Genomic DNA, 24,429 nt, shown 5'->3' on the forward strand with positions numbered 1-24,429 from the left:
GAAAGTGTACCCGCGGTGCAGACTGAGGTTTCTATATTTGTAATTAGAAGGTCGAGGGCAGATGAGGTAGATTGAGTAACCCTCGTTGGTGTAGTGATCAGATTGGCAAAGCCAAATGATAGTAGTAGATTGTTTAAATCCTGCACATGCTTATTTTTATCTAAAATATTTATGTTGAAGTCGCCTCCACAGACAAAATGAACATTATTAAATGAACAGAACTCCAGTAGCTTACCAAAACAATCAATGAAATTCTCAATACTTCCGCTCGGAGGGCGGTATATTACTGATAAGACCCTTTTCTTGTCCTTGACAGTTAACATCTCGCAGTCAAGACTTATGATTGTAAACTCTGGCATCAGTTCGTAATGGTAAGTATTTTTAGTATATAGGGCAACGCCACCCCCTCGCCTATTCTGACGGTTTAAGTAAGAAGAAGTATATCCATCCAGGCCGACGACATCGTAGCTATTTTGAAACCAACTTTCAGAAATCATGATGACGTCGAACTGGAAAGAAAATTGGTCGAGAAGACAAGAGATATTGTCACTTTTGTGAATAACGGAATGGGAATTGAAATGCAAAACAGAGATAAGCTTGGTATGATGTAGATGAACGTTTTGTGGTAGCGTAAATTCAAGATATTCCATTTTGAACAGAAAGTACAAGATGTAACACAACATTTAGCATACCTTCGAAAGGTCTTCGTGATGCTGTATTCTTACAATGGGTGTGTCGTTAGACTGCCTCGCGAATATCCTGCCGACAGACAACAACATATGGCCCACCACCAACTTGGCCTAATTTTGGACGTGATAGTTATGACGACCGTTGGCCGATAGACCCTGCAAACACCACAGGCGCCCCACCTCGGAATACCTTCCGTCAGTATAGTAGAAGGAGTTGCTCGCCAGCTTCAGACCGCAGCCTGACGCCCCCAACCAGTCGCCAACGCCGTTCACCATCACCACGGCGACGTGCTACGTCTCCACCACCGTCGGGAAACTAGCCGGCGCGGCCGATGGAGGTAAGGTCGCCGGACAGTCTGCGTCTCTGCGAAATACCCCTTTGCCTATTATGATGGTGAAGAACAAAGTGCGTGTGTTAACTGAAATTATACCTGCAACAGCATTAGTGGATACTGGTGCTACCGTTTCCGTCATGAGTGTGACTTTCAAAGAGAGGCTAGGTCAGAAAGTTATGTTCCCGTGGAATGATGGTGTGACGTTTCGTGGTGTCAGTGGAGAGTGCCTAGTTCCCCTTGGTATTTGTGCTGCAAGAGTTTTATTCGGAGGAGAAGATCTTAAAACAGAATTTCTCGTACTACCGCGATTCACTCGTGATGTGATTCTCGGGATTGACTTTCTTCAGGATTGTGGTGCATCCGTTAACTGTGGCACAGGCGAAATTACTTTGAATAGCGCGCTCTTCGCCACACTTGCCGACACATCCTTATCAGTGAAAAAATATTGTGTTGTTTCGAACGATTTGCTGCCGCCGCCTTGGTCGCTGTCGCGTATCCCTGTCAATTTCGCTGCTGCCGACCTTTCATCGTTTGACGCGCAAGTCCAGCCATTTACGTCGAGCTGCGCAAAGAAAGATGTACTTGTACCACGCTCTATCGTGAGAGTAGTGAATGGCGCCTCAAATTTGTGGGCTTTCAATTGTTCTTGCATCGCTGCCATTCTCCCGCGTGATGTGAAGCTAGCTGAATTTGACGAGATTACTTACAGCTCCATTACAGTTCTAAGCGAGGAGGAGCAGTCTCATACTAGCGATGCCCACCGAAGCATTCCTGAAGAGCAGATCCTACGAATGATCAACAAGGCACTGCCCTCACATGAGCGCCACGCTCTCGCACAAGTTTTGTGGGCACATCTTTCTGTGTTCGATTTCACACAAGGCGACAAGCAGGCTTCACTCCCGCGTTCTCGTGCTCGCCGCAGAATTGACACCGGATCTGCGCACCCCATTCGGCAAAAGCCTTACCGGGTTTCTTCAACAGAGAGGACAGTTATTACTGAGCAGGTGAAAGACATGCTGCGGAAAAGTGTTGTTCAAGAGTCTTGTAGTCCGTGGGCAGCACCAGTAATCTCCGGAAAGCCCTCCTTTTCAACTGGACATGGGTTTGCGACAACGCGTTCCGCCAGCTAAAAGTTCTACTAACCCCAGGGCCCATATTGCGTCACTTCGATGCATCCGCACCTACGGAAGTGCACGCTGATGCCAGTGGCATCGGCATCGGTGCCGTACTTGTGCAACGTCATCAAGGAGCTGAACACGTGGCTTATGCTATTCGCTCTTTGACTAAGGCGGAACGCAATTACACTGTGACCGAGCAAGAATGCTTGGCAGCTGATTTGGCTGTCCACAAATTTCAGCCCTATATCTACGGACGCCCATTCACTATCATTGCTGACCACCACGCGTTGTGCTGGTTGGTGAATCTCAGTGACCCGAGTAGACGGCTGGCACGCTGGGCTCTTCGACTTCAGGAGTACGACTTCGTTATTTCCTACAAGCCCGGGTGTCGCCACGCAGATGCGGACTGCCTCTCCCGCCTTCCTCTGACGACGGCGGAGTGTGACGAAGACAAGTTTGATGACTGTTTTGCTCCCATTTCTTCTACATTCCCAGACTCGATGACTTTCAAAGCAGAGCAGGAAAATGATATCAGTTTGAAACATCTGTTTGTTGCCGCTTCGCGTCCTGGAGCCACCGTTCGATTTTGTGTCCGTGACGGCCTGCTTTACAAGACCAATTATTCGGCTAAAGGCGCGCGCTTCCTTCTGGTGGTTCCGCAGAGTCTGCGAACGGACATACTGAGAGCCATGCACGACGATGTGACCTCTTCCCATCAAGGATTCATCAGAGCTTTGAACCGGACACAGGAGCGTTTTTACTGGCGCAGAATGAGGGACACAATCACGCACTACGTCGCCAGTTGCGAACAATGTCAACGCTACAAGCGCCCTACGACCGCTCCGCCGGGCCTTCGCCAAGCTCTGCCGCCGCCTCGCCTGCCATTTGTATAAGTGGGTATCGATCTTCTGGGCCCATTTCCCCGATCATCTAACGACAACCGATGGGTGATCGTATGTGTCGACCATCTCACCCGTTACGCGGAAACGGCGGCAGTACCATCTTCAACAGCTACGTCCGTTGCAACGTTTTTGCTTCGGTTCATTATTCTTCTACATGGTCCCCCCCGTGTGATAATTAGCGATCGCGGTCGTCAGTTCGTTGCGGACGCCGGAGAAGAACTGCTTTGTCTCTGCAGTTCGCAGTTCCGTCATTCAACGCCTTATCACCCTCAGACAAATGGGCTTGTAGAACGTACGAACAGAACTCTAACATGCTGGCCATGTACCAGGCACGTACCCAGGATTTTTTTTCGGGGGGGGGGGGGGCCGCCACCTCCATCATCATCATCATCATCATCATCATCATGTTTTATGTCCACTGCAGGACGAAGGCCTCTCCCTGCGATCTCCCTTTACCCCTGTCCTGCGCCAACCGATTCCAACTAGCACCCACGAATTTCCTAATTTCATCGCTCCACTTAGTGTTTTGTCGTCCTCGATTGTGTTTTCCTTCTCTTGGTACCCATTCTGTAACCCTAATGGTCCAACGGTTATCTAACCGGCGCATTACATGACCTGCCCAGCTACATTTTGTCCTCTTGATGTCAATTAGAATATCGTCTATACCCGTTCGCTCTCTGATCCAAACCACTCTCTTTCTCTCTCTCAACGTTATGCCTAGCAATCTTCGTTCGATCGCTCTTTGCGCGGTCCTTAACTCATTCTCAAGTCTCTGCCCCATATGTCAGCACTGGCAAAATGCACTGATTGCACACCTTACTTTTCAATAATAATGGTAAGCTTACAGTCAGGAGCTGGCAATGTCTGCCGTATGCGATCCAACCTATTTTTATTCTTCTGTGAATTGTGTTCCCTGTGATTAATTGACCTAGGTAAACGTACTCCTTCACAGTCTCTAGTGGCCGATTGGCGATCCTGATCTCTTGTCCCTTTGCCCGGCTATTTATCATTATCGTCATCTTCTGCATATTAATATTCAACCCCACTCTTACACTCTCTCTGTCAAGGTCTCCAATCATTTGTTGTAACTCGTCTGCATTGTTGTTGAATAGAACAATGTCATCGGCAAACCGAAGGTTGCTGAGATACTTGCCGTCGATCTTTACTCCTAAGCCTTCCCAGTTTAAGAGCTTGACTTCTTCTAAGCACGCAGTGAATAGCTTTGGAGAAATTGTCTGCCTGTCTGACCCATTTCCCTATAGGTATCTCCCTGCTTTTCTTGTGTAGAATTAAGGTAGCTGTAGAGCCTCTGTATATATTCTTACGCGAAGGACGAGCCAGTAAGACGAGAAGCTATTTACAGATTATATTTACAACAACGGTTCCAGCGCTGACCGATTAAATTCACAGCGCGAGCCCAGTTCGTTCTTCCTCCTCTTTTCTGGAGTGATGGCGCCTACGCGCCCCGTTCAAACAAACAAATACCTCCCACATGTAGCAATATTTTCCAAGCTTTTTACGTAAGCGTTCTGTACTCCTTGATTACGTAGTGCCTCTATGACTGCTGGTATGTGTACTGAATGAAATGCCTTTTCGTAATTTATGTAAGCCATATAGAGAGGCTTACTGTACTCTGCAGATTTCACGATAACCTGATTGATGACATGGATGTGATCCATTGTAAGGTATCTTCCTGAAGCCGGCCTGTTCCCTTGGTTGACAAAATCCAGTGTTGCCCTTATTCTATTGGAGATTATTTTAGTAAATATCTTATATTATACTGGGGGAAAGCTAATGGTCCTATAATTTTTCAATTCTTTAACGTCTCCTTTTTTGTGGATTAGTATAATGTCTGCATTCTTCCAGTTTTCTGGGACCCCCTCAGTCGATATACACTTCGTATAAAGAGCCGCCAGTTTTCTAAGCATTATGTCTCCTCCATCTTTGATTAAATGGACTGTTATTCCACCTTCTCCTCCCACTCTTCATCGTTTCATGTCTTGCAGCACCCTTCTGACCTCATCGCTAGTTATAGGAGAGTTTCTGTATCTTGTTCATTACTGTTTCTAAGTGAGGTATCGTGACTCCTCTGGGTACTGTATACAGGTCAGCTTACAATTTTTCCGCTGCTTTTATTGTATCTTCGAGATTGCTTATGATATTATCCCTCTTATCTTTTAGTGCATACATCATGGTTTGTCCTATGCCAGGTTTCTTCTTTACTGATTTCAGGTTGCGTTCATTTTTTTACGGCTTCTTCAGTCTTTTACATGGTATAGTTTCGAATATCAGTTATTTTCCCCTTGTTGATCAGTTTTGACAGTTCCGCGAATTGCGTAACGCTGTGCGGCCGCCAGTCCCATACAACCGCGTAGAGCGCAAGACTCTGCGATTCTAGACGTACTGCGCTCACCGAGAAAGGTTATAAAAGCACCCACATAAGCACAGCAGAGAAGTGGCTACGTGAGGTGGTTCGACCGCTAACTGTAGAAGCGTCATTCAAAGCAAGTAATTATTCTCCACTTCCGGCGGCGTTTTCTCTACTTCCTTTTTAAATAAAAAGATGTTGATCCATAAATATTCTCATAAACAACGGTTAACATTTTTATTATTCGCTTTTGCTTGCAGTTTGGTTGTTGCGTTGGCTCTCTCCCTTAGTAGATCGCTTAATTTCTCAACTCCTTGCGATTTTTGTTTCCGGTTTCCAATTTTGCGCGAAAAGTGCTATACAATTAAGGAAAAACAGACGAGGTAACTGGCGACAGTCATCTTGCTTATGGGTTTAAGGGTTATTGCAGGGTTTCATGATGGACACTCTTTCAAATCATTTTATTTCCCACCTTATCTAACCCATATCACGTGTATATGGTTCCGGGAATCTGCCAGCGTCGCGGCGAGCCGTAACTCAAGGAAATAATGAAGCAAAGGGAAAAGGTAAACGCAATTGGCGTTTTCTCCGGCCGCAACTCGTTCCATGAGAGTACAGACCAGCTGAGTAACAGCCGCATCCCTCTCCTGGTCCCAGGATCAGCCTAAACAAAGAAGGTTGAACTAACAAAAGCAACAGCTATGCGCGTGATGGTTGAATAGATGGTGACAACTGAGCGCATCTCGAGTTAATCGCGCGGGTGCGGAATCTATGAAAAAACTGTCCTTCACATTACAAGAAATACCGATAACTACCGTCATCTAAAAGGAGTGGAAAAGGCATCATAAGGCTGATCGATGAACAGCTGCCAAGTCTCAACATTAATCTGGCGGCGCTTTAGGAATGTGTGAGGAGTGGTGGCGTGGGTAAGGAGGGGGGGGGGGGTATGCCACTTGATTTCGGGAGGGGCCCGGTCCCCCCCGGCCCCCCCCCCCCCCCCCCCTGGGTACGTGCCTGCCATGTACATATCTTCCGCTCACAAGGACTGGGATGACGTACTCCCCTTCATCACCTATGCTTATAATACTGCAAAGCATGAGACGACCAATTACAGTCCTTTTTATCTCCTTTACGCACGTTCACCGCTAAGCTGCATTGACACTATACTACCGTTTGACTTTCACAGCGAGTACTCTGTTGCCAAGACGCTTTGTCTTGCCGAAGAAGCCAGGCTTATCACTCATCTTCGTACTGTGGCATCGCCACACCGATCGAAAGAGCGCTATGACAGCCGACAATAGTCTGTCTCGTGGATGGATGGATGGATGGATGGAGTAACTTTATAGAAAGGTCCTGCGAGCTACGGGGCGCAAGGTCCCATAGAGCGGGCTACTCCCACGTTGGGACCGGGAGTTGTAACTCCCTGGCCGCATCGTGGGCTCGCTGGACGGCCCAGAGCTGCTCCGCCAGGTCCGTGCTGCGTAATGCGTCTTGTAGCCTGGCGGAATCTTGATCCTTGTTTGCGTGGGTCCGACCACACGGCCAGAGCAAGTGATGTAAGTCTAGTGTGCTATGGCAATTTTCGAAATATGTTGTTTTGTATAGGTCAGGCATGTAGTGATGTAGTCTGTTCTGCGTGGGGTACGTGTTTGTTTGAAGCATTCTGAACGTCAGGGCTTGAGGCCTGGTGAGCTTATTGTGAGGTGTGCTGTATATTCTGCGGTCTAGATAAAAGTGCTTTATGATCTCGTTATATGTGGAGGGAGGGTCCCGATTCTCGCTGGGATGGTCACGACCAGAATTGGTGGCGTCGCGGAAGGTTAGGTCTCGCGCGCTCCTGTGAGCCATCTCATTGAAGTTGCGAGGGGCGTCCTCGATCTCTCCGAGGTGTGCCGGGAACCAGCAGATGGTGTGATGCTGCAGCGGTGCGGATCGTCTCGTACGCCAAAGGAGACTTTGTGTGGTTGTGGACTCCGCAACGTAAACGTGGCCTATGCGAAAAGTTTTTGCCCCAGTACACGGGCCCATTAGTCATTGTAGATCGCTTGAGTGACTTGACGTACGTGGTGGCACGCTTGACGTCCGCTGGTCGTCGGTCTAGCCGGATCCAGTTAGTACACGTTGCCCGTCTTAAGCGGTTTCACCCTACGCTTTCCGAGTGATTTGGACTTGCCCAGCGGGCTTCGTCTGGCAACCGGGGATTGCTACGGCATGAGCCAGGCGAGGAGAAGAGGAAGAAGACGTGAGCTGGTGCAGCCTCAGGACGCCATCTTGACTTTACCATCAATCTCGTGCCTTGAATAAAGCCGGTTTAACATTAACCGTAACAACATGTTTAATGTGATTGCGCCAGGTGAGTTTGCCATCGTAAATAACACCAGGGTACCTGACTCCGTCAACTTGAGGAATGATTTCCTGTCGGTATTGCAAAGATATATGCACTTGTGCAGTTAATGGGAAAACTAAGATCGCACTTTTGCTAATATTTAATGACATACTTAATCTCTCTAGCCATGTCTCCAGAATTCCTAAGTAATTTCGCAGCGACTGTTGTAGAGAATGTAAATTGTTTGTGGACGAAAAAAAGGCGATATCGTCCACATAAACATAAACATGTACTTCCGGAAACAAAGGAATGGTGCTTAGCAAAATGTTAAATATTATAGCGGAAAGAACGGAACCCTGTGGTACACCTCTTGTCTGCTTGTGTTTAGACGTCGAAATACCGTGTTGGTAGCAATAAAACTCTCTATCCCTTATAAATACACAGATCCACGCGGTTATATATTTTGGGAAATTCGTGGAGTGAAGCTTATCAAATAGAATACAATGTTCTACAGAGTCGTTTGCTTTTGCTAAATCTAGCTTCACCAAAACTGCATACTCTCATTTGCGGCGAGCAAGTTTAATGCGGCTCTCTAAATCTACATGGGCGCACCATACAGAGTGGCCCAGACGAAATCCAATCTGACAAGGACTGAGAAGGCTATCATCCTGCATAAAATTTGTTATAAGGGCCGTGAAGAACCCTTTCTATTAATTTGACCACATTTGAGATAATAGAAATTGATCATATGTTTTCTAAGTCAAGTCCGGATAATTTTTTCTTTAATAGTGGGATAATTTCAGCTACTCTCCACTCTATTGGAACCCATGAATTCTTGAGAGAGAAATTTATTATGTTTAGTAGGTCCTGAGGCGCATAATCAAATAAAACTTATAGCATTCCTGTGCCGATTTCACTGGACCGGGGGCTGACGCCGGCAAAGAATTACTAATGCTTTCAAGCTCTGTCGCTGTTGCTGCTACAAAGTCGTCTACCAGGGGAGGTTTCTTTAGTCCTATCGGCAATTTATGTGTGAAACGTCGCGCAAGTCCTTGAGCAATGTTCTCAAGTCATTCTGATAATTCTTTTGTTGATAGAACGACAGATTCGACGTTCACGGGGGCCGGTATAGCTTTGCGAGATCGAAGGAACTTAAACAAGGCTTTTTTATTGCTAGACTTCGAAAGGTATGTGTAGTGCCTGGAATCGTAATCCTCCTTAGCTTTTGAGACTGTTCGTTTAAATGTGGTAGCTATATATGTATAATCAGCCCAATTAACAGGACATTGGTTGCATAAAAGCTTTTTCCATGCAGCTTTTCTACGTCTAAAATCTCGCTCGCACTCACAATTCCACCAGGGACAATATGATCTGTCCTTATAAGATTTCACAGCAAATTGAGCTTTTTTAGATGACTGTTTTAGTATTGAGCATAGGCTCATTGCTTTAATATCCCTCTCCATGCCCTCCTGGGCTTGTAAAGCTGATTTTAAAGCATTTTAAGATTTTTCGTAGTTAACAAAAGTACGCATATTATTATTTAGACTAGTTAACGGAGTAAGCAGTTGAAAAATTTTAGGAAGGTGATCACTGTTAGTTCCGGAATCTACAGTCTTCCAGGAGGTGACACTCATTCTCGGGGTAGCAAACGTAAGATCTAGGGCAGATCTCGACTGAACACGAACGAAAGTATGTGTTCTCGAATTTAAGCAGGAGAAATGATTCATTAAGACCCAATCCCACAAGCGTTTGCCACAAGTGTCCGTTCGGAAACCCCACGATACATGATGAGAATTAAAATCTCCCACTAGTATGATGTTCTTGTGACTGCGAGCAATAGAGGTATCTAGATAACGGGTATCTTGTACTCCACCGGGGAAGTGCGTGTTAATTATAGAAAAAGGTGTGCAACCAGGTAGTATTATATCCAGTGCTAGGATTTCACAGTCTGGGGACATTATCTGGTATGCTATAGTAGCTCTATGGCAGATTTTTGATGAGACAAACAACACTAAACCACCGCCTCGGGATGGCCGATCCAATCGAAAACATCGGAAACATTTTAGATGAAGATATTGACCAGCAGCAAGCCAAGTCTCCTGCAAAATAATAACATCTGGAGAGTATGTAGAAATAAGATATAATAAACCTGTTGCGGCCGAAAGTATAGAACGACAGTTCCACTGAATTACTGTTGAAGTTTCTATGGTGAATAAATCCGAGCAGCAGAGACTGCTTGGTCTAAAGCGTTCTCTTTTAAGAAGTCCTTCTTAGTCGGAATCTCTCTAACGTACTTTTTTGCTTTGGAGTTGATGGGAGAGTCAGATTTTTTCTCTGTTGGTGACCTTGTTCGTTTAAGAGATCGGGGGTCCATATCTACATCTTGATTTTCCACCCCATCTGTGTCAGAAAGACAGATTTGGTCGATTTTCTCAGAATCTGATGGCTTTGATGACTTGTTATTTGTGGATGTCTGCGCGGTCGATATTTCAATTGGTGGACTCCGCGGTAGATCCGACACCGGATCCTCAATGTTTGCTTTATTAATTGAAGCCACGGAGCTAGTTGTGAGGGCAGCACCTGAACAAGGGAGTCGGTGAGATTTGTCATGATGCGCTCCATTGCTTTTCCCAGCGCCTTTTCTACGGAAGCTGCCACAGTCTCCGAGATTGAGTTATCCATAGACAATGTTTGACGGGCCGTTCTACTAGCATACCCCTGAGTTCTGGTCTGAAGTTCTCCAATGACCTCACGACGAGAGCATCGACGTCTATCAATTGTTTCAAGGATTTGTACTTCTTTTGACCTTGCAGGGCAATTAGGTTCATTTGCGGAGTGGGGGCCACTGCAAAGGCAGCAGGACTCATTTCGGGAAGAACAGTCATTTGAATGATCGCCTTATCCACAAATTCGGCATCGTGTGTTAGACCTGCAGCTTTTATGGAGTGTCCGAACCGCCAGCACTTTAGGCACTGAAGGACACGACGTGATAGAGGCTCAACTTGGTATATAAGTGGCCATGCCTTGATTTCCGATGGGCGGTTCATTCCAGCAAAAGTAGCAATGACTGTTTGTGTGGCATGCGCTTATTGTCAACGACACGGCTGCAACGATACACAGAAATCACGCCTGCCGCTGAAAACATTTTCAAGATTTCTGCCGGAGAAACTTTCTGCCGGAGATTTCTGCCGGAGGACTTATGTTGACACCGCGGACTAGGCCTTTGGTACATGCAAGGTCATGAGGAATGAAACTGCTCACCGGATGTGTCGCAAAAACACCGCACTTCAGTAAATCTTGAACACAAGCCTAGTCTGACGAACAGCAAAGAATGCCCCTTCGGCCAAACTGTCAAACCTCGGTGATTTGTTGAAAATTGGCCGAGGCCATCCCGAGTTCGGTTTGAATTGCTTTGGGATTCTTCATGCGAATCACTCCGCCATCATTCGGAACCAAAGCCACAGGTACGCTGCTCGTCCCACTGCGTAAGAAAAGCTCCACCGGCAAATCAGAGTTAGGAACTGAAGCCGACCAGGAGGAAACCCGTGGCCTGGCGATGAGAGTGACATTGCCAAGCAATAGGAAATTACTCTGGAAGGTTAACAGATATTGAAACAACAGGTCAAAAACAATTACGTAAAACACACAGATTAAAAGAAAACCGCCAGCGAAGAGAACCCCTCGTTCTCTTCGTCTTCCTTCTTTCTTCATGTCCGTGCCTTTCGCATCTGTTACATTTCGGCTTAGCAGCTGCGAGCTCACGGCCCAAAGGGCCTTAGTGCAGCACGCTAGTGTGGTAGCTAGGCTCAGTGGAGCCCTGGAATAAGGGCCCACCCTTGCTGGAAGAGGCTCCAAGTCGCCGGCGCCCAAGACGACCGAGACCTCGAGACGCTAAATCCTTGAAGGAACCAAAATAAAGTTTCTCTCTCTCTTTCTCTCTCCCCGCAAGCAGACGAAGCCCGTGGGGAAAGTCAGGATGGACAAGCAGAGTAGAAGGGCTTCAGGCGAGCAATATGAGTCAGCCGAGTTCTACTTGATCGCCGACCATTGCACAGTAGGCGAGCTATGACGTGAGTTCGCGCAGGCGGTCAACAACTACAAATGGGCCTGAATATTGTGACAATAACTTTTGGCACAATCCAGGCCTGCGTTGCGGTGTCCAAAGAAGGGACCAAGTCACCTTTTTCCAACGATACTTGTACATGACGGTCGTCGTATCGCTCTTTCGAACGACTTTGCGAGGCCAGAGTAGGAAGACGAGCTATTCGACGGGCTTCTTCAGCGAGACACCAAGTCTTCGATACAGAATCGTCACTGTGCAGAACGAAGGGTAAGAAAGTGTCGAGAGGGCTTCGCGTTAACCTTGCATACAGGAGGTAAAATGGGCTATAGTTCGTGGTTTCGTGCTTCGCCGTGTTGTATGCGTAAGTGATGAAGGCAGCACGTCGTCCCAGTTCTTATGATTAGAGGAGATGTACATGGCAAGCATGTTGGTAAGCGTTCTGTTTGTCCTTTCAACGATGCCATTGGTCTGTGGATGATACGGCGTGGAATGACGGAACTGTGAAGTGCACAAACGAAGTAACTCTTCAATGGCATCAGCCGTAAACTGGCGACCACGGTCGCTGATGATGACACGTGGTGGGCTATCACGAAGGACCACGGAACGCAGCAGGAAGACCGCCACGCAAGCGGCGGTGGAAGACGGTATGGCTGCAGTTTCTGCATACCGTGTAAGATGGTCTACGCAGACAATTATCCAACGGTTCTTGTTAGATAACGGGAATGGACCCAAAAGGTCAATGCCTACTTGCTCGAACGGCGCGCTGGGCGGTGTCAATGGCCGAAGGGGACCCGGGGCGGCGGTGGTCGGTCGCTTGTGACGTTGGCACGTTTCACAACTAGCGACATAGCGCTTCGTTGTTTCGTACATCTTGGGCCAGTAAAAACGCTCCTGCGTGCGGTGTAGCGTCCGTACGAAGCCGAAATGGCCGGTTGTCACATCGTCATGCATGGCGCGTAGAACGTCGGAGCGAAGGCTCTCGGGGACAAGCAGAAAACGCGCTCCATGCCCGGAATAATTAGTCTTGTAGAGTAATTTATGACGGACAGTAAAGCGATTGTTGCCTTGAGAATTACGGGTGGCGACAAAAAGCGGATCGAGGGCAACATCACTCCGTTGTTCTCGTTGAAAGTCTGCCGCGTCAGGCAACGTAGAAGTAACAGCAGCGAGACAGTCGTCAAAATTATCAGCATCGCAGTCGGTAGCCGCAAGAGGAATCCAAGAGAGGCAGTCTGCGTTAGCGTGATGACGGCCACTCTTGTAGGATACCACGAAGGCGTATTCCTGGAGGCGCAGCGCCCAACGTGCGAGGCGACCAGAGGGATCACGAAAACCGACCAGCCAGCATAAAGAATGATGGTCGGTGATAATCTTGAATGGTCTACCGTAAAGATAACACTGAAACTCCAAATTGCAATTCAAATTCTTTATTTTCCAAAACAAGTCTTGTGGCTGACAGGGCTAAAAGCTGCGGTCTGCAGCTTGACAGAGGCCCGGACACCATATTTAAGGCATGGCTTGACCTCGACGTGAATGTCGAACCAGTAAACAAAAACGTATGGAACATATATATATATATATATATATATATATATATATATATATATATATATATATATATATATATATATATATATATGCAGCCACAGGAGTATTTAGCTTCTGTTAAAGCAAAAAGAAGACATGAATATATGTAGCATCACGACAATCGTGGAAGGTATGATATTTTTTATGAAAAGAGCTGTTGAAGTAATGCTAGTGTGAGCTTTACTATATCTTTTGTACTTATTTAGGATTAACGGAAGATTATATTTCAAAGACTGCAGTTTATAAAAAGTGCGGAAACGCGGAATTATCCAAAAGTCAAGAGAACGTGTACGATCATTGGTATTTTGCTGAAGCAGTGCTATTGTACTAATAAAGTTTTTAAAAGTGGTTGAAGACACATAGAATGAACGCAAAACACGAATTCATACATATATTGTATTTTCAAGTGTATAATAGCTGTGTCTTGCCAGTACTCACCTACGGGGCAGAAACCTGGAGGCTTACGAAAAGGGTTATACTCAAATTGAGGACGACGCAACGAGCTATGGAAAGAATAATGATAGGTGTAACGTTAAGGGATAGAAAAGAGCAGATTGGGTGAGGGAACAAACGCGAGTTAATGACATCTTAGTTGAAATCAAGAAAAAGAAATGGGCATGGGCAGGACATGTAATGAGGAGGAAAGATAACCAATGGTCATTAAGGGACACGGACTGGATTCCAAGGGAAGGGAAGCGTAGCAGGGTGCGGCAGAAAGTTAGGTGGGCGGTTGAGATTAAGAAGTCTGCAGGGACGGCATGGCCACAATTAGTACATGACCGGGGTTGTTGGAGAAATATGGGGAAGGCCTTTGCCCTGCAGTGGGCGTAACCAAGCTGATGATGATGATTGTATTTTCATAATGTTGTACAACCTAAAATAATATTCTGTGGAAGCTAAATAATCGATATTTGCGATATTGCGAACAACTGTCTTTTGTAATAAACAAATCCTCGTAATATTCCTTTGTGTAGTGGTCAACCATACGAGACTGTAGTAATTAATATGGGAAGCGAACAATGCAGAATAAATTAGTTTTTTGGCTTCCACTGGGAGAATTGCACGGCAACGCGATAGAGCTTCTGTGGTCATTGAAAGTTTTGTGCATAAGTTGTCAACATGCGAATCCCATGTGAGATTAGAGCTAAATGTTACTCCCAGAATTTTATATTCACTGACGATTTCGATCCTGTGCCCGTCGTAGTATATATCCTGTTCTAAATTATTTACTTTATTTTTTGCACGAAAGAAAAATACTTTGGTTTTAGCTGGATTAATCTTGAGGCAGTTAGAATTTGACCAGAATAAGAGCTTCTGAAGGACCTGATTACATCTTGACGCTAGATCGGGTTCATCAGTTCCGGAGAGTGGGATAGTGCTATCATCGGCATATATGATAAATTTCGAGCATGTGTCAATATGGACAATATCATTTATGTATACGTTAAACAAAAGAGGACGTAAAATACTGCCTTGAGGTACAGCACATTTTATATCGAGGGGAGATGAATGGTAATGCCAATGTACACAGACTGAGTCCTGTTGGCTAAGTACGAACGGAATAGTTCGAGCTGCTTACCACGAACCCCGTAGTCCGAGAGTTTTAACATAAGTATGTTATGGTTAAGTGAATCGAATGCTCTACTATGGCGTATGGCGAAAGCAGCTGCCAGGCATTCCTGTTCTGTAACCGTATAATTGCGTTCAGATTTGCTCAGGCAACGGCTGGCATATGCGACATGTTCTGCGCCACTGTGACGTTCAGAATCAGAATCAGAATTTATTGTTAGAATTTGGGTCAAATTACATGTATTTAGTATGCAGGAGGAGGTCCCATAGTCAAAGACTGTATCGGGACCTCCTGTACAAAAATAGTTATGATAATTGACATCGCAAAGCAACAGTAGCATATAATAAGGTATTATACAAGCAACAGGAAATGAACGTTAACAGAGCAAAATACAGAATTCATTACAAATAATAACAAGGTTTAGCTTGTCTCACAGTAACATGAAAAACTGCATGTGAAAAATATACCAGTAGTTATTTACAAGAACAAAAACAAAAAGGCAAAAAAGCAAGAAAGAACGAAAAAAAAAAACCGGATACAGTAAATTTTCTCATTAGTTTGTCAATAATAAATGCATTTTCAGTGCCCTTTTGAATTGGTGTAAAGATCTTGTAGTTTTCATGATGAGAGGAAGAGTGTTCCATACTGATATAGAAGTGAATTCCACGGTTTGTTTACCGTAGTTAGTGCGGATTTGTGGTAAAAGAAAATTGTTATTTAACGCGAATCTGGTGGTACTATTAGTTGTCAAGTTAGATGGTGAAAATGTGATCGACGGTAGCTCATTATATAGAAATCTGTAGAAAAATATACCTAGGTTGTATGTAGTGAGCCCGGAAATAGTAAGGATGTTATTCTCGTGTAGTAGGGAAGTGGCATTAGAAAACCATGAACTATATGTAATTATTCTGATGGCTCGGTTATGAATTGTTTCTAAAGACTTAATATGAGTATTATAGGTGTTTCCCCAACATATGATCCCATAAGTAATGTGAGAGTGGACGAAAGAGTGGTAAAGTGAGAGCAATGTGGTACGTGTGAAGTAAGGGCGTGCTTTAATTAATATGCGTATACCATAAGCTATTTTTTTTATGTGAGCAATATGATTGTGATATTTCAGATTACAGTCAAGTAGAACGCCAAGGAAAGATGAACATGAACTTGGATGAAGGCAGTGGGGACCAAGACTGATAGATGGAATGGACGCTATGTTTCGCTGATTTGAAGAGAATACAACAAATTTAGTCTTAGATGCATTAATAGATAACATGTTAACGTTGCACCACCTCCGAATATTTTCTAAGTCAGCATTTAGTTTGTTAACGAGAGATGAGATATCTTTATGAAAAGTAAATATAGTGGTATGATCAGCGTACAGAATGCATTTTGTCGAAGAAAGACAGTTAGGCAAATCATTAATGTAAACTAAAAACAGGAGTGGCCCCAAGATGGAGCCCTGAGGCACACCGATGTTAGTAGTTCGCTGTCGAGAATAAGCACTGGAAACTGAAACAATTTGAACCCGGTTATATAAGTAGCTTTTTAGTAGCGAAAGGGCGGGACCGCAAATGCCTATTGCTTCGAGCTTAGAAAATAGGATATTATGATTAATGCTATCAAATGCTTGCGTTAGATCGATGAAAACTGAGGTGGTGAGAAATCCCTCGTCAATAAATTTTTTTAGTTGGTCCGTAAGATGAATAAGTGCCAGCTCTGTGGAATACCCGGGGCGAAAACCGTTGTACAAGCAACGCTCCTATCCTAATTCCACTAGCATCAGTGTGAACTTCAGTCGGGCAAGATGGATCAAAGTGACCCAAGACGGGTGCTGACGTTAGTATACACCTTAGTTGAGAGATTGATGCGTCACACTCTGGTGTCCAACTGAAGTATGCATTTTGTCGCAAAATACTTGTCAACGGGTAAACGATGTCGGCAAACCGGGGAACAAAACGACGAAAATACGAACATAGGCCAATGAATGAGCGAAGTTCTCGTGCTGATTGTGGTGGCTTGAAGGAGCTCACCGGTTCAATCTTACGAGGATTGGGTCTGACGCCATCCTTGTCGACTAAGTGTCCCAGGACCAGTGTTTGACGTTCGCCAAAGCGACATTTTTGGAGTTTAGAACCAGTCCAGCTTTCTCGATGCAGTCGAGAACAAGGCTGAGGCGTTCATTATGTTCTCCAAACGTGCGGCCAAATATTACAACATCATCGAGGTAACACATGCATATCTCCCACTTTAGACCACGTAGTACTGCGTCATTCAATCTTTCGAAGGTGGCAGGAGTGTTGCAAAGGCCAAAAGGCATAACATTAAATTCGAATAGGCCATCTGGAGTCACGAAAGCGGTCTGTTCCTTGTCGGCAGGGTTCATAGGCATTTGCCAATACCCCGATCGCAAATCAAGTGTTGAGAAGTAAGAAGCAGCGTGCAAGCAATCAATGACGTTATCGATTCGCGGTAGTGGACAGACATCCTTCTTCGTCACTGCGTTTAGATGTCTGTAAGCCACGCAGAATCTCCAGGAGCCATCTTTTTTTGGGACCAGGGTTACTGGTATATATCTGTTACAATATATATATATATATATATATATATATATATATATATATATATATATATATATATCAACGACATTATCTGAATGGCCGCATTGCGGCACAATAAGTGAGTGAGTGAATAAACTTGTGTTTGGTCCACAAAAACACGATGAAACGCGCACGGCCCGATCGAGGGCGCGTTGGACGGCCAGGATTTGGTCCTCAAAGATGGGGCTTGGCAGGAGCGCGTCCCACTCTTCCTTGGTGAACCTCAGGCCCAGCGACCCGCACTCCCAGAGCATATGAGGCAAAGTAGCAACCTCACCACATGCCACGCAAAAAACAATGCGGATAAATATCGGGATATATGCTGTTAAGGGACGCCGGATGTGGGTAGGAGTTCGTTTGCAGGAGTCTGAGTGTGACCGCCTGCGGCCTGCTTAGCTTGGAGTGAGGCGACGGGAAAACCCTTCTCTCTAAGTAAAAGAAGTTAGTGATTTCGTTGTGCGTGATAGGAGCGTCTCTGTGTCCGGGGAGAGAGTCGCCCGATCCGAGAGCAGCGCGGTCGGTAAAGCCACGCGCCGCCTCGTGGGCAGACTCGTTGAGGTTCAGAGACCCCCCCCCCCTCCCCCTCCCAATCCGCGTCCGATGCGGGGCGCCTCGTAAGTGATGGCTGCCCTGTGGCCCATTGTCTTACACCCCTTGGCGGGTCGACGGGAACGCTGTCGCGTTCCACTCTTGAAGGCGAAGCTTAAGCGTCCTCCAATTTTTTTCCACGTCTCGTTGATCTTCTCGGTGAGGCATCCGATCGAACCGTTGCCAAGGTTTCGCAGCATCTTGTTGGTGATTCTGTCGGCACCTGGCGCACACTTCCCCTTGAGCATGAAAATGGCTTATCTAATTTCCCCCACGGGGAAGTCTTCGTCCAATTCCGGACGGGCTGGGCCGAGGTAGTCGGGAAATCGGTCTTCCTCGTCTCCGTGCTTTATGGGAAGGTACTTCTCTATGAGCTTGGCAACCAGCTCGTCCCCGGTACAGGATGCGGTAGCTTCGTGCAGGGCTCTGGCGAGCGTGTGTCTCTGACTGGATCTGGTGCTGCCCTCGCTGAGGAGATGTTTTAGCATGCCCTAGGACTTGCCGTTACGCAGCTGCCCGTCGATCGAGTCACAGACCTCGTCCCATTGCTGCTTGCCGAGTGTCCGACAGTGATCTTCGATGACCTTGTTAAGCTCGGAGATCTTTTTTCTCAATCATTGGTTAAACCTTTGTCCCTTCCATCTTAGAAGCAGCGCCTGCTTGGCCTCGATCAGATGGGCCAGCCTACTGTCCATCTTCTCTACATCCAGGTCGCTGACGATCTTCTTAGTGGATGACTAGGCGTCACTCTTGATTCGCTCGCACCAATTTTCCAGGTCTTTGGGGACGGATGCGCTATCGTTGCCGCGGAGCTTGCGGAAAAGGTCCCAGTCCGTGACAGTGAATTCTCTGGATTTACTTCGTGTGACTTCGAAGCGGGTCTCGAGCGCGTAATGGTCGCTACCAAACTTTATTGCGGTGTTACTCCACTCTGCTCCCTGGACGTTCTTCACGAACGCCAGATTGGGGATGGTGTCCCGGCTCACCGAGTTGCCGATTCGGGTGGGGAACGCCTTGTCCGTGATGAGCGTGAGGTCCGTTTCGTTGGCATTCTGCCGAAGACCCCGGCCCTTGCTCGTGTCGTAGACGTACCCCCGCACTCCGTACGGTTCGTTGAAATGGCCGACGACGACCAGGGGATGGGTGCCGGCCAGGTCGACGGACTTCTTGAGTATTGTTTTGAACTGCTGTCGCGAGTCCCTAGGATTGCTGTAGATGTTGAGTATAAATACGCTGTTTCTCCGCTGGTTGCGTTGTCTCGTGTTGAGCAGAACCTCTACCATGACGTATACGACCTCGCAACTCGCGAGCTTCAGGTAGTGAGACAAGTGTGTAAGACTCCTGTCAACTAACGTGCATAGTCCCCGACCTTCGGCCTGCACGGAGACGGGACGATAACCAGAGAGGGATGCCGCAGAGGCGAGGGTTTCCTGTAATGCTATTAGTGTTGGTTTGTTAGGTAGCGATCTAAAATATTGCTGCAACGGAGCCCTCTTATTGGAGTATCATTGCCATACTTTGAACTCCTCTTTGGAGCTATCCATGATTAGACAAATAGTCTGGGGTACCCGCTGTAAGCACAGGTGCACGCAAAAGGTGCCCCCCCCCCCCCCACTCTGACGCGCCGATGTGCTCGTAGCCCTGATTTGAGTCCCCGACGCGTTCGGAACAACGACCTGCATCGGACTTACGGACGTATTATTTGGGATCGCCAGATGCTCGAGGGCGTCCATGCGATCGGTCTGCGCGCTTAGGCCTCTCTTCGGGTCTCCTAGGGTGACTTGCACCTGTGCTAAGCCTTGCTGTAACTGCTGCACGCTCTTAGTGAGCGTGGCCAGCATGCCTTTAATTTCATAAGTTTGCGAATCTGAATCTTCCTTGCTGCACACTGCCCTACGCTTGGCGGCCCCGGCCGAGTCGCAGGCCGCAACTGGTGCTTCTGTGGCAGTCGGCGCCGACGCGTTGGACGTAGCACTCTGACAGATCACTAATTTCTTAATCTCTGTCATCTCGCTAGCCATCTTTCTGACCATTTCTTTTAAGTCAGCGTTTTCCTTCTGAAGGCGCGCTACCTCGGCTATTTAGCACTATTAAGCACTGTCTCGTTGAGTGACCACAGCAAGACCAGCCGTGTGAGATCTTTCAACACCGTCTATAGGCGCGCTCGTCCAGTGTAAAAAGCACATCAACTCCAATCATGCCTTACTAAATGGAGACTAGCTTTGAACGGTTTACGAGTTTTTCTTGTAGGCAGTGAATTGACAAATTCGCTGCGAGCATTATTTAATGTGCATTTTTATTTCCTCCATGTTTACTTAGGTTGTCCGTGCTTTGTGTTGTTATTATAGTCTTATAACCCCTTTATTTCCTCCGTGATCCAGGGACTTGCTCTGTCGATGTTTTGTCATTATGTTATAGACATTTGCTGCGTTTCGTAGCTTTCTTATCTTTATGTGTCGGTTCTTTTTGCTACCTATGATTTTGGAATAACCGGCCGCATCTGCAGCCAAAATTCTCGTATATTATAGTTAATAGTTAAAATTGAGGCACAGTCATCATACCTTGCTGGTGAAGCAGTGCACTGACACGGACACGGCGACAACACACAAGAATACACGACACTCGCTGCAATGCCGTGTCCGTGTCAGTGCGCTGCTTCACCAGCAAGGTATGATGATTAATCACCAATCAGCCCAGCTTTCCACATTACTGAGGCACAGTGTTCTCATTTAAGGACGCAACATGTTTTTGCTAGTTTTGTCAAGTAGTGGCCAAGAAAAAGCAACAGGCATTGAGCTTCAGGTGATTTGAACCCCTTGCACAGTCAATGTGACTTCATTTTATTTCAATGTGCTGCCTTCTGCTACAGATGACCACTTTGCTGCAGTCACCACCATGCCTGACGGTACGCTCGACGGGCCGCAATCCTGCAGCAATGTAAAAAAAATTGTTTCTTCCGTCCCAATGCATGCGACCAGTAAATAGATTTTGAATGTATTTGAAGCCCGCGGTACGATTATGTTTATGCACAATCGTAGCATTACTGATTGAACAATAAATTAATAATAATAATATACCATTGAGCTACCGCGGCTCAGCAGCTCAATTGTTTAGAGCATCGGTTTAATTGGTTTTTCTCGTTCTTAGATAACGAGGGTCTCGAATCCGGCAGCATTGATGCCTTCAGGTAGCATTGTATTCACCAAGAAAGATCACGTACTCGTGACGGCTGCGGCAGAAAGGATGTCCCACATCCGCCGCCAAGGTTTGTGAGTGGTGGTGCTGGCTAACACTCGCAATATTAGTTCTAGTAGAACGCACAAATACCCAAGAAAGTGGATGGGGGAACCACGCCGCGGTAGCTCAATTGGTTCGAGCATCGCACGCGTAATGCAAAGACGTGGGATCGTCCCGCACCTGCGGGAAGTTGTTTGTTGATCCACTGTCATTGCCATTAATTTATCATTTTTTAAACTCAATTAGTATATACAAGTAATTTCCCCCATGTTTTCTTTTGTTTCTTTGTTAGTTGGCTTCTCATGATATGATAATAAAAATCGGGCCCCTCGGTTAACCCCCATTCTTCTCGTTCTACAAGAGGAATAATTCACCAACAGCGCTCATGACCACTAGCAGCATTCCTGTGTTGCACTACCGAAGAGCGATTATTAGATTAAAGTTTCTCCGCTTACCTAAATTTAATATTAGCCCTGAAAGACGCTCAATGCGCCGACATCATAAACCGACTAGGCATACGCATGCTCTCATCCTTGAACCGTAGTTTGCACGCACCAATCTTTTCGTGTATTCCTTTTCTCCTCGGGCTGTCAGTGAATGGAACTATTTACCATCTGAAGCCTTTTTGCAAATGGATAGCCGTGAATTTGAACGTTATGTATCTTTTCTCTTCATGACCACAGGATTCAAACTATGATGGCTGTAGAATGAATCTATGTGACTAGTGCTTTGCTGGGTCGCGTGACTTCTCTGCCTGTATATAGTTACTACAGTGCGATACACTACTGAACCGTGCTTTCACTACTATTTTGGTATATTGCTTGAATTTGTTTGTTTTCTATATATATATATATATATATATATATATATATATATATATATATATATATATATATATATATATATATATATATACATACATATATACATATATATATATATATATATATATATATATATATATATATATATATATATATAGACGAGAAGAAAGGGGGTTAACCGAGGGACCCGATATTTATTAGTCATATAATGAGAAGCCAACAAACACTGACACCAAGTACAACATAGGGGAAATTGCATGTGCTTAATAAATGAAATAAAGTAATGATGAATTAATGGAAATTAAAGTGGATGAAAAAACAACAAAAAAGACGTTCCACGTCCGCCGCCAAGGTCTGTGAGTGGGGGCGCTGGCTAACACTCCCAGGGTTCTACTAGTACACATAAATACCCAAGAAAGTGGATGGGGAAACGCCGCCGCGGTAGCTCAATTGGTAGAGCATCGCACGCGACATGCGAAGGTTGTGGGTTCGGTTCCCACCTGCGGCAAGTTGTTTTTTCATCCACTTTAATTTCCATTAATTAATCATTACTTTATTTCATTTATTAAGCACATGCAATTTCCCCTATGTTGTACTTGGTGTCAGTGTTGGTTGGCTTCTCATTATATGACTACACACACACACTCATATATATATATATATATATATATATATATATATATATATATATATATATATATATATATATATATATATAAGTGGATGAACAAGCAACTGCCCGCAGGAGCGATATGAACCCTTGTCTTGGCATTATGCGTGTGTCGCTCTCATCACCGATTGAGCATACGAGGGTTTACCGCAGCCACTTCACGTTCCACGTGACGCTGCGCTGCAGACAGGCGGCTTCCATGAAACTCGCTGCAGCGGCGGGGGCCGCGCGCTGCCATCCTGGCAGAAAGCGCGCCTTGCGCCACGGCATTCTGAGTGCGTAGCCATCGAGTCGCTGCACGCACACGGAGCAGAGCATTGCGGTTGTTTTCAACCACCGTGCTTGAGAAAGCACGGAAGGCTACAATTAATTCCAGTGACCTATAGGATTTGACAAGCGGCAAGCAATATTTGTAAACGAGCATCTTTGTCCGCAATTAAAGAAGCTTCTTGGCATGGCCATTGTTCAGAAACGAGAACGGAATTGGAGTTTTCTTTGGATGAAGAGCGGCAAAATCTTTGCAAGGAAAACGGAAACATCCAATGTTTCCGTTTGGTTAGGCAATTGTTTGCGAGGCAGGTGTGGAAAAGATGTGCCAGTAGCCACGTGTGCATAAAGATTTCCTTGATCTATTTCTTATCTTGTTTGCACCATGGGAATGGTTTCACCAAGAGACGTCATAAAGCCGAATTCGCGCGATCGCCTTTCGTTTATTCACTGTAACACACAATCAGCTGGGCACAAACAGTTGTTCGCGCTTCTCGGTGACTTCCCGTTTCCATTTGACAATGTAATGATTACGGAAACATCGTATAGATCATTATGCTAAAAAGCAGTGAGGCGTGCAGGCGGAACACAAGAGAAGTGGACAACACGAACGCCGACTATCAACTGAAGGGAGCGCTGAGGCGAAAAAAGAAAGAAGACACAAAACCCAACTGCGCAAGCTCAGGAATGGCATCACCACGTGTCAGTCGGGTACACGTGCCGGTCTACGTGAGAGATAACTGTAAAGGCACTTAATCGCTTCGTTATGTAAAGTGATCGAAGGCTGACTCATGCACGCGCATCCACCATTATAGATATATCATGCCTCTACCATAAGATGCGTATATTCATTCTTATGCCTGTACAATATCGCGCATTCATCTAACTCAGGCTTGCAGTTACAATCTCGGCAATGTAGCGAAAGATTAGAAGGCGATCCACCGGTTGACCACCTTTTATGTTCCATTAGCCTCTGATTGATACGCCGTCCTGTTTGCCTTACGTACAACTGGCCACAGCTAAGCGGGATTTTATAAACCACACCTAAACGACAGTCAGTAAAACTGTTGTTCTTATTGTGCTCCACTGGACAAATATCTGTTCGTTTTTTGCCTTTTACCTGCTCCTTTTTTCTCTGTACGGCAGCGCATATCTTACCTAGCTTATTGGGAGCAGTGAAAGCAACATTAACATCCTATCTACTTGCAACTTTTCTAAGCCTGTGCGACACTGAATGGATGTACGGAATAGCCAATACTCTTTTTTTGCTATGGCCCGACATGGCAATTCA

General features: G+C 45.8%; 1 protein-coding gene across 9 annotated transcripts in view; it reads left to right on the forward strand.

Moving 5' to 3' along the window:
- Positions 1 to 24,429, forward strand: part of LOC135908840 (monocarboxylate transporter 12-like) — a 277,154-nt gene that overhangs the window by 41,814 nt on the left and 210,911 nt on the right. For 4 of the 9 annotated variants that reach the window (XM_070533458.1, XM_070533456.1, XM_070533457.1 and 1 more), the window contains one exon: positions 21,010 to 21,077. The exons of 3 other annotated variants lie outside the window; for them this stretch is intronic. In XM_070533458.1, the coding sequence (XP_070389559.1) occupies positions 21,010 to 21,077 (68 nt within the window). Of the gene's footprint in view, positions 1 to 21,009; positions 21,078 to 24,429 lie in introns of those variants that run through there. 2 more of the 9 variants (XM_070533463.1, XM_070533459.1) reach the window with 2 other exon arrangements.

This window comes from Dermacentor albipictus, chromosome 2 (assembly GCF_038994185.2).
Source record: "Dermacentor albipictus isolate Rhodes 1998 colony chromosome 2, USDA_Dalb.pri_finalv2, whole genome shotgun sequence".
NCBI classification, from domain to species: Eukaryota; Metazoa; Arthropoda; class Arachnida; order Ixodida; family Ixodidae; genus Dermacentor; species Dermacentor albipictus.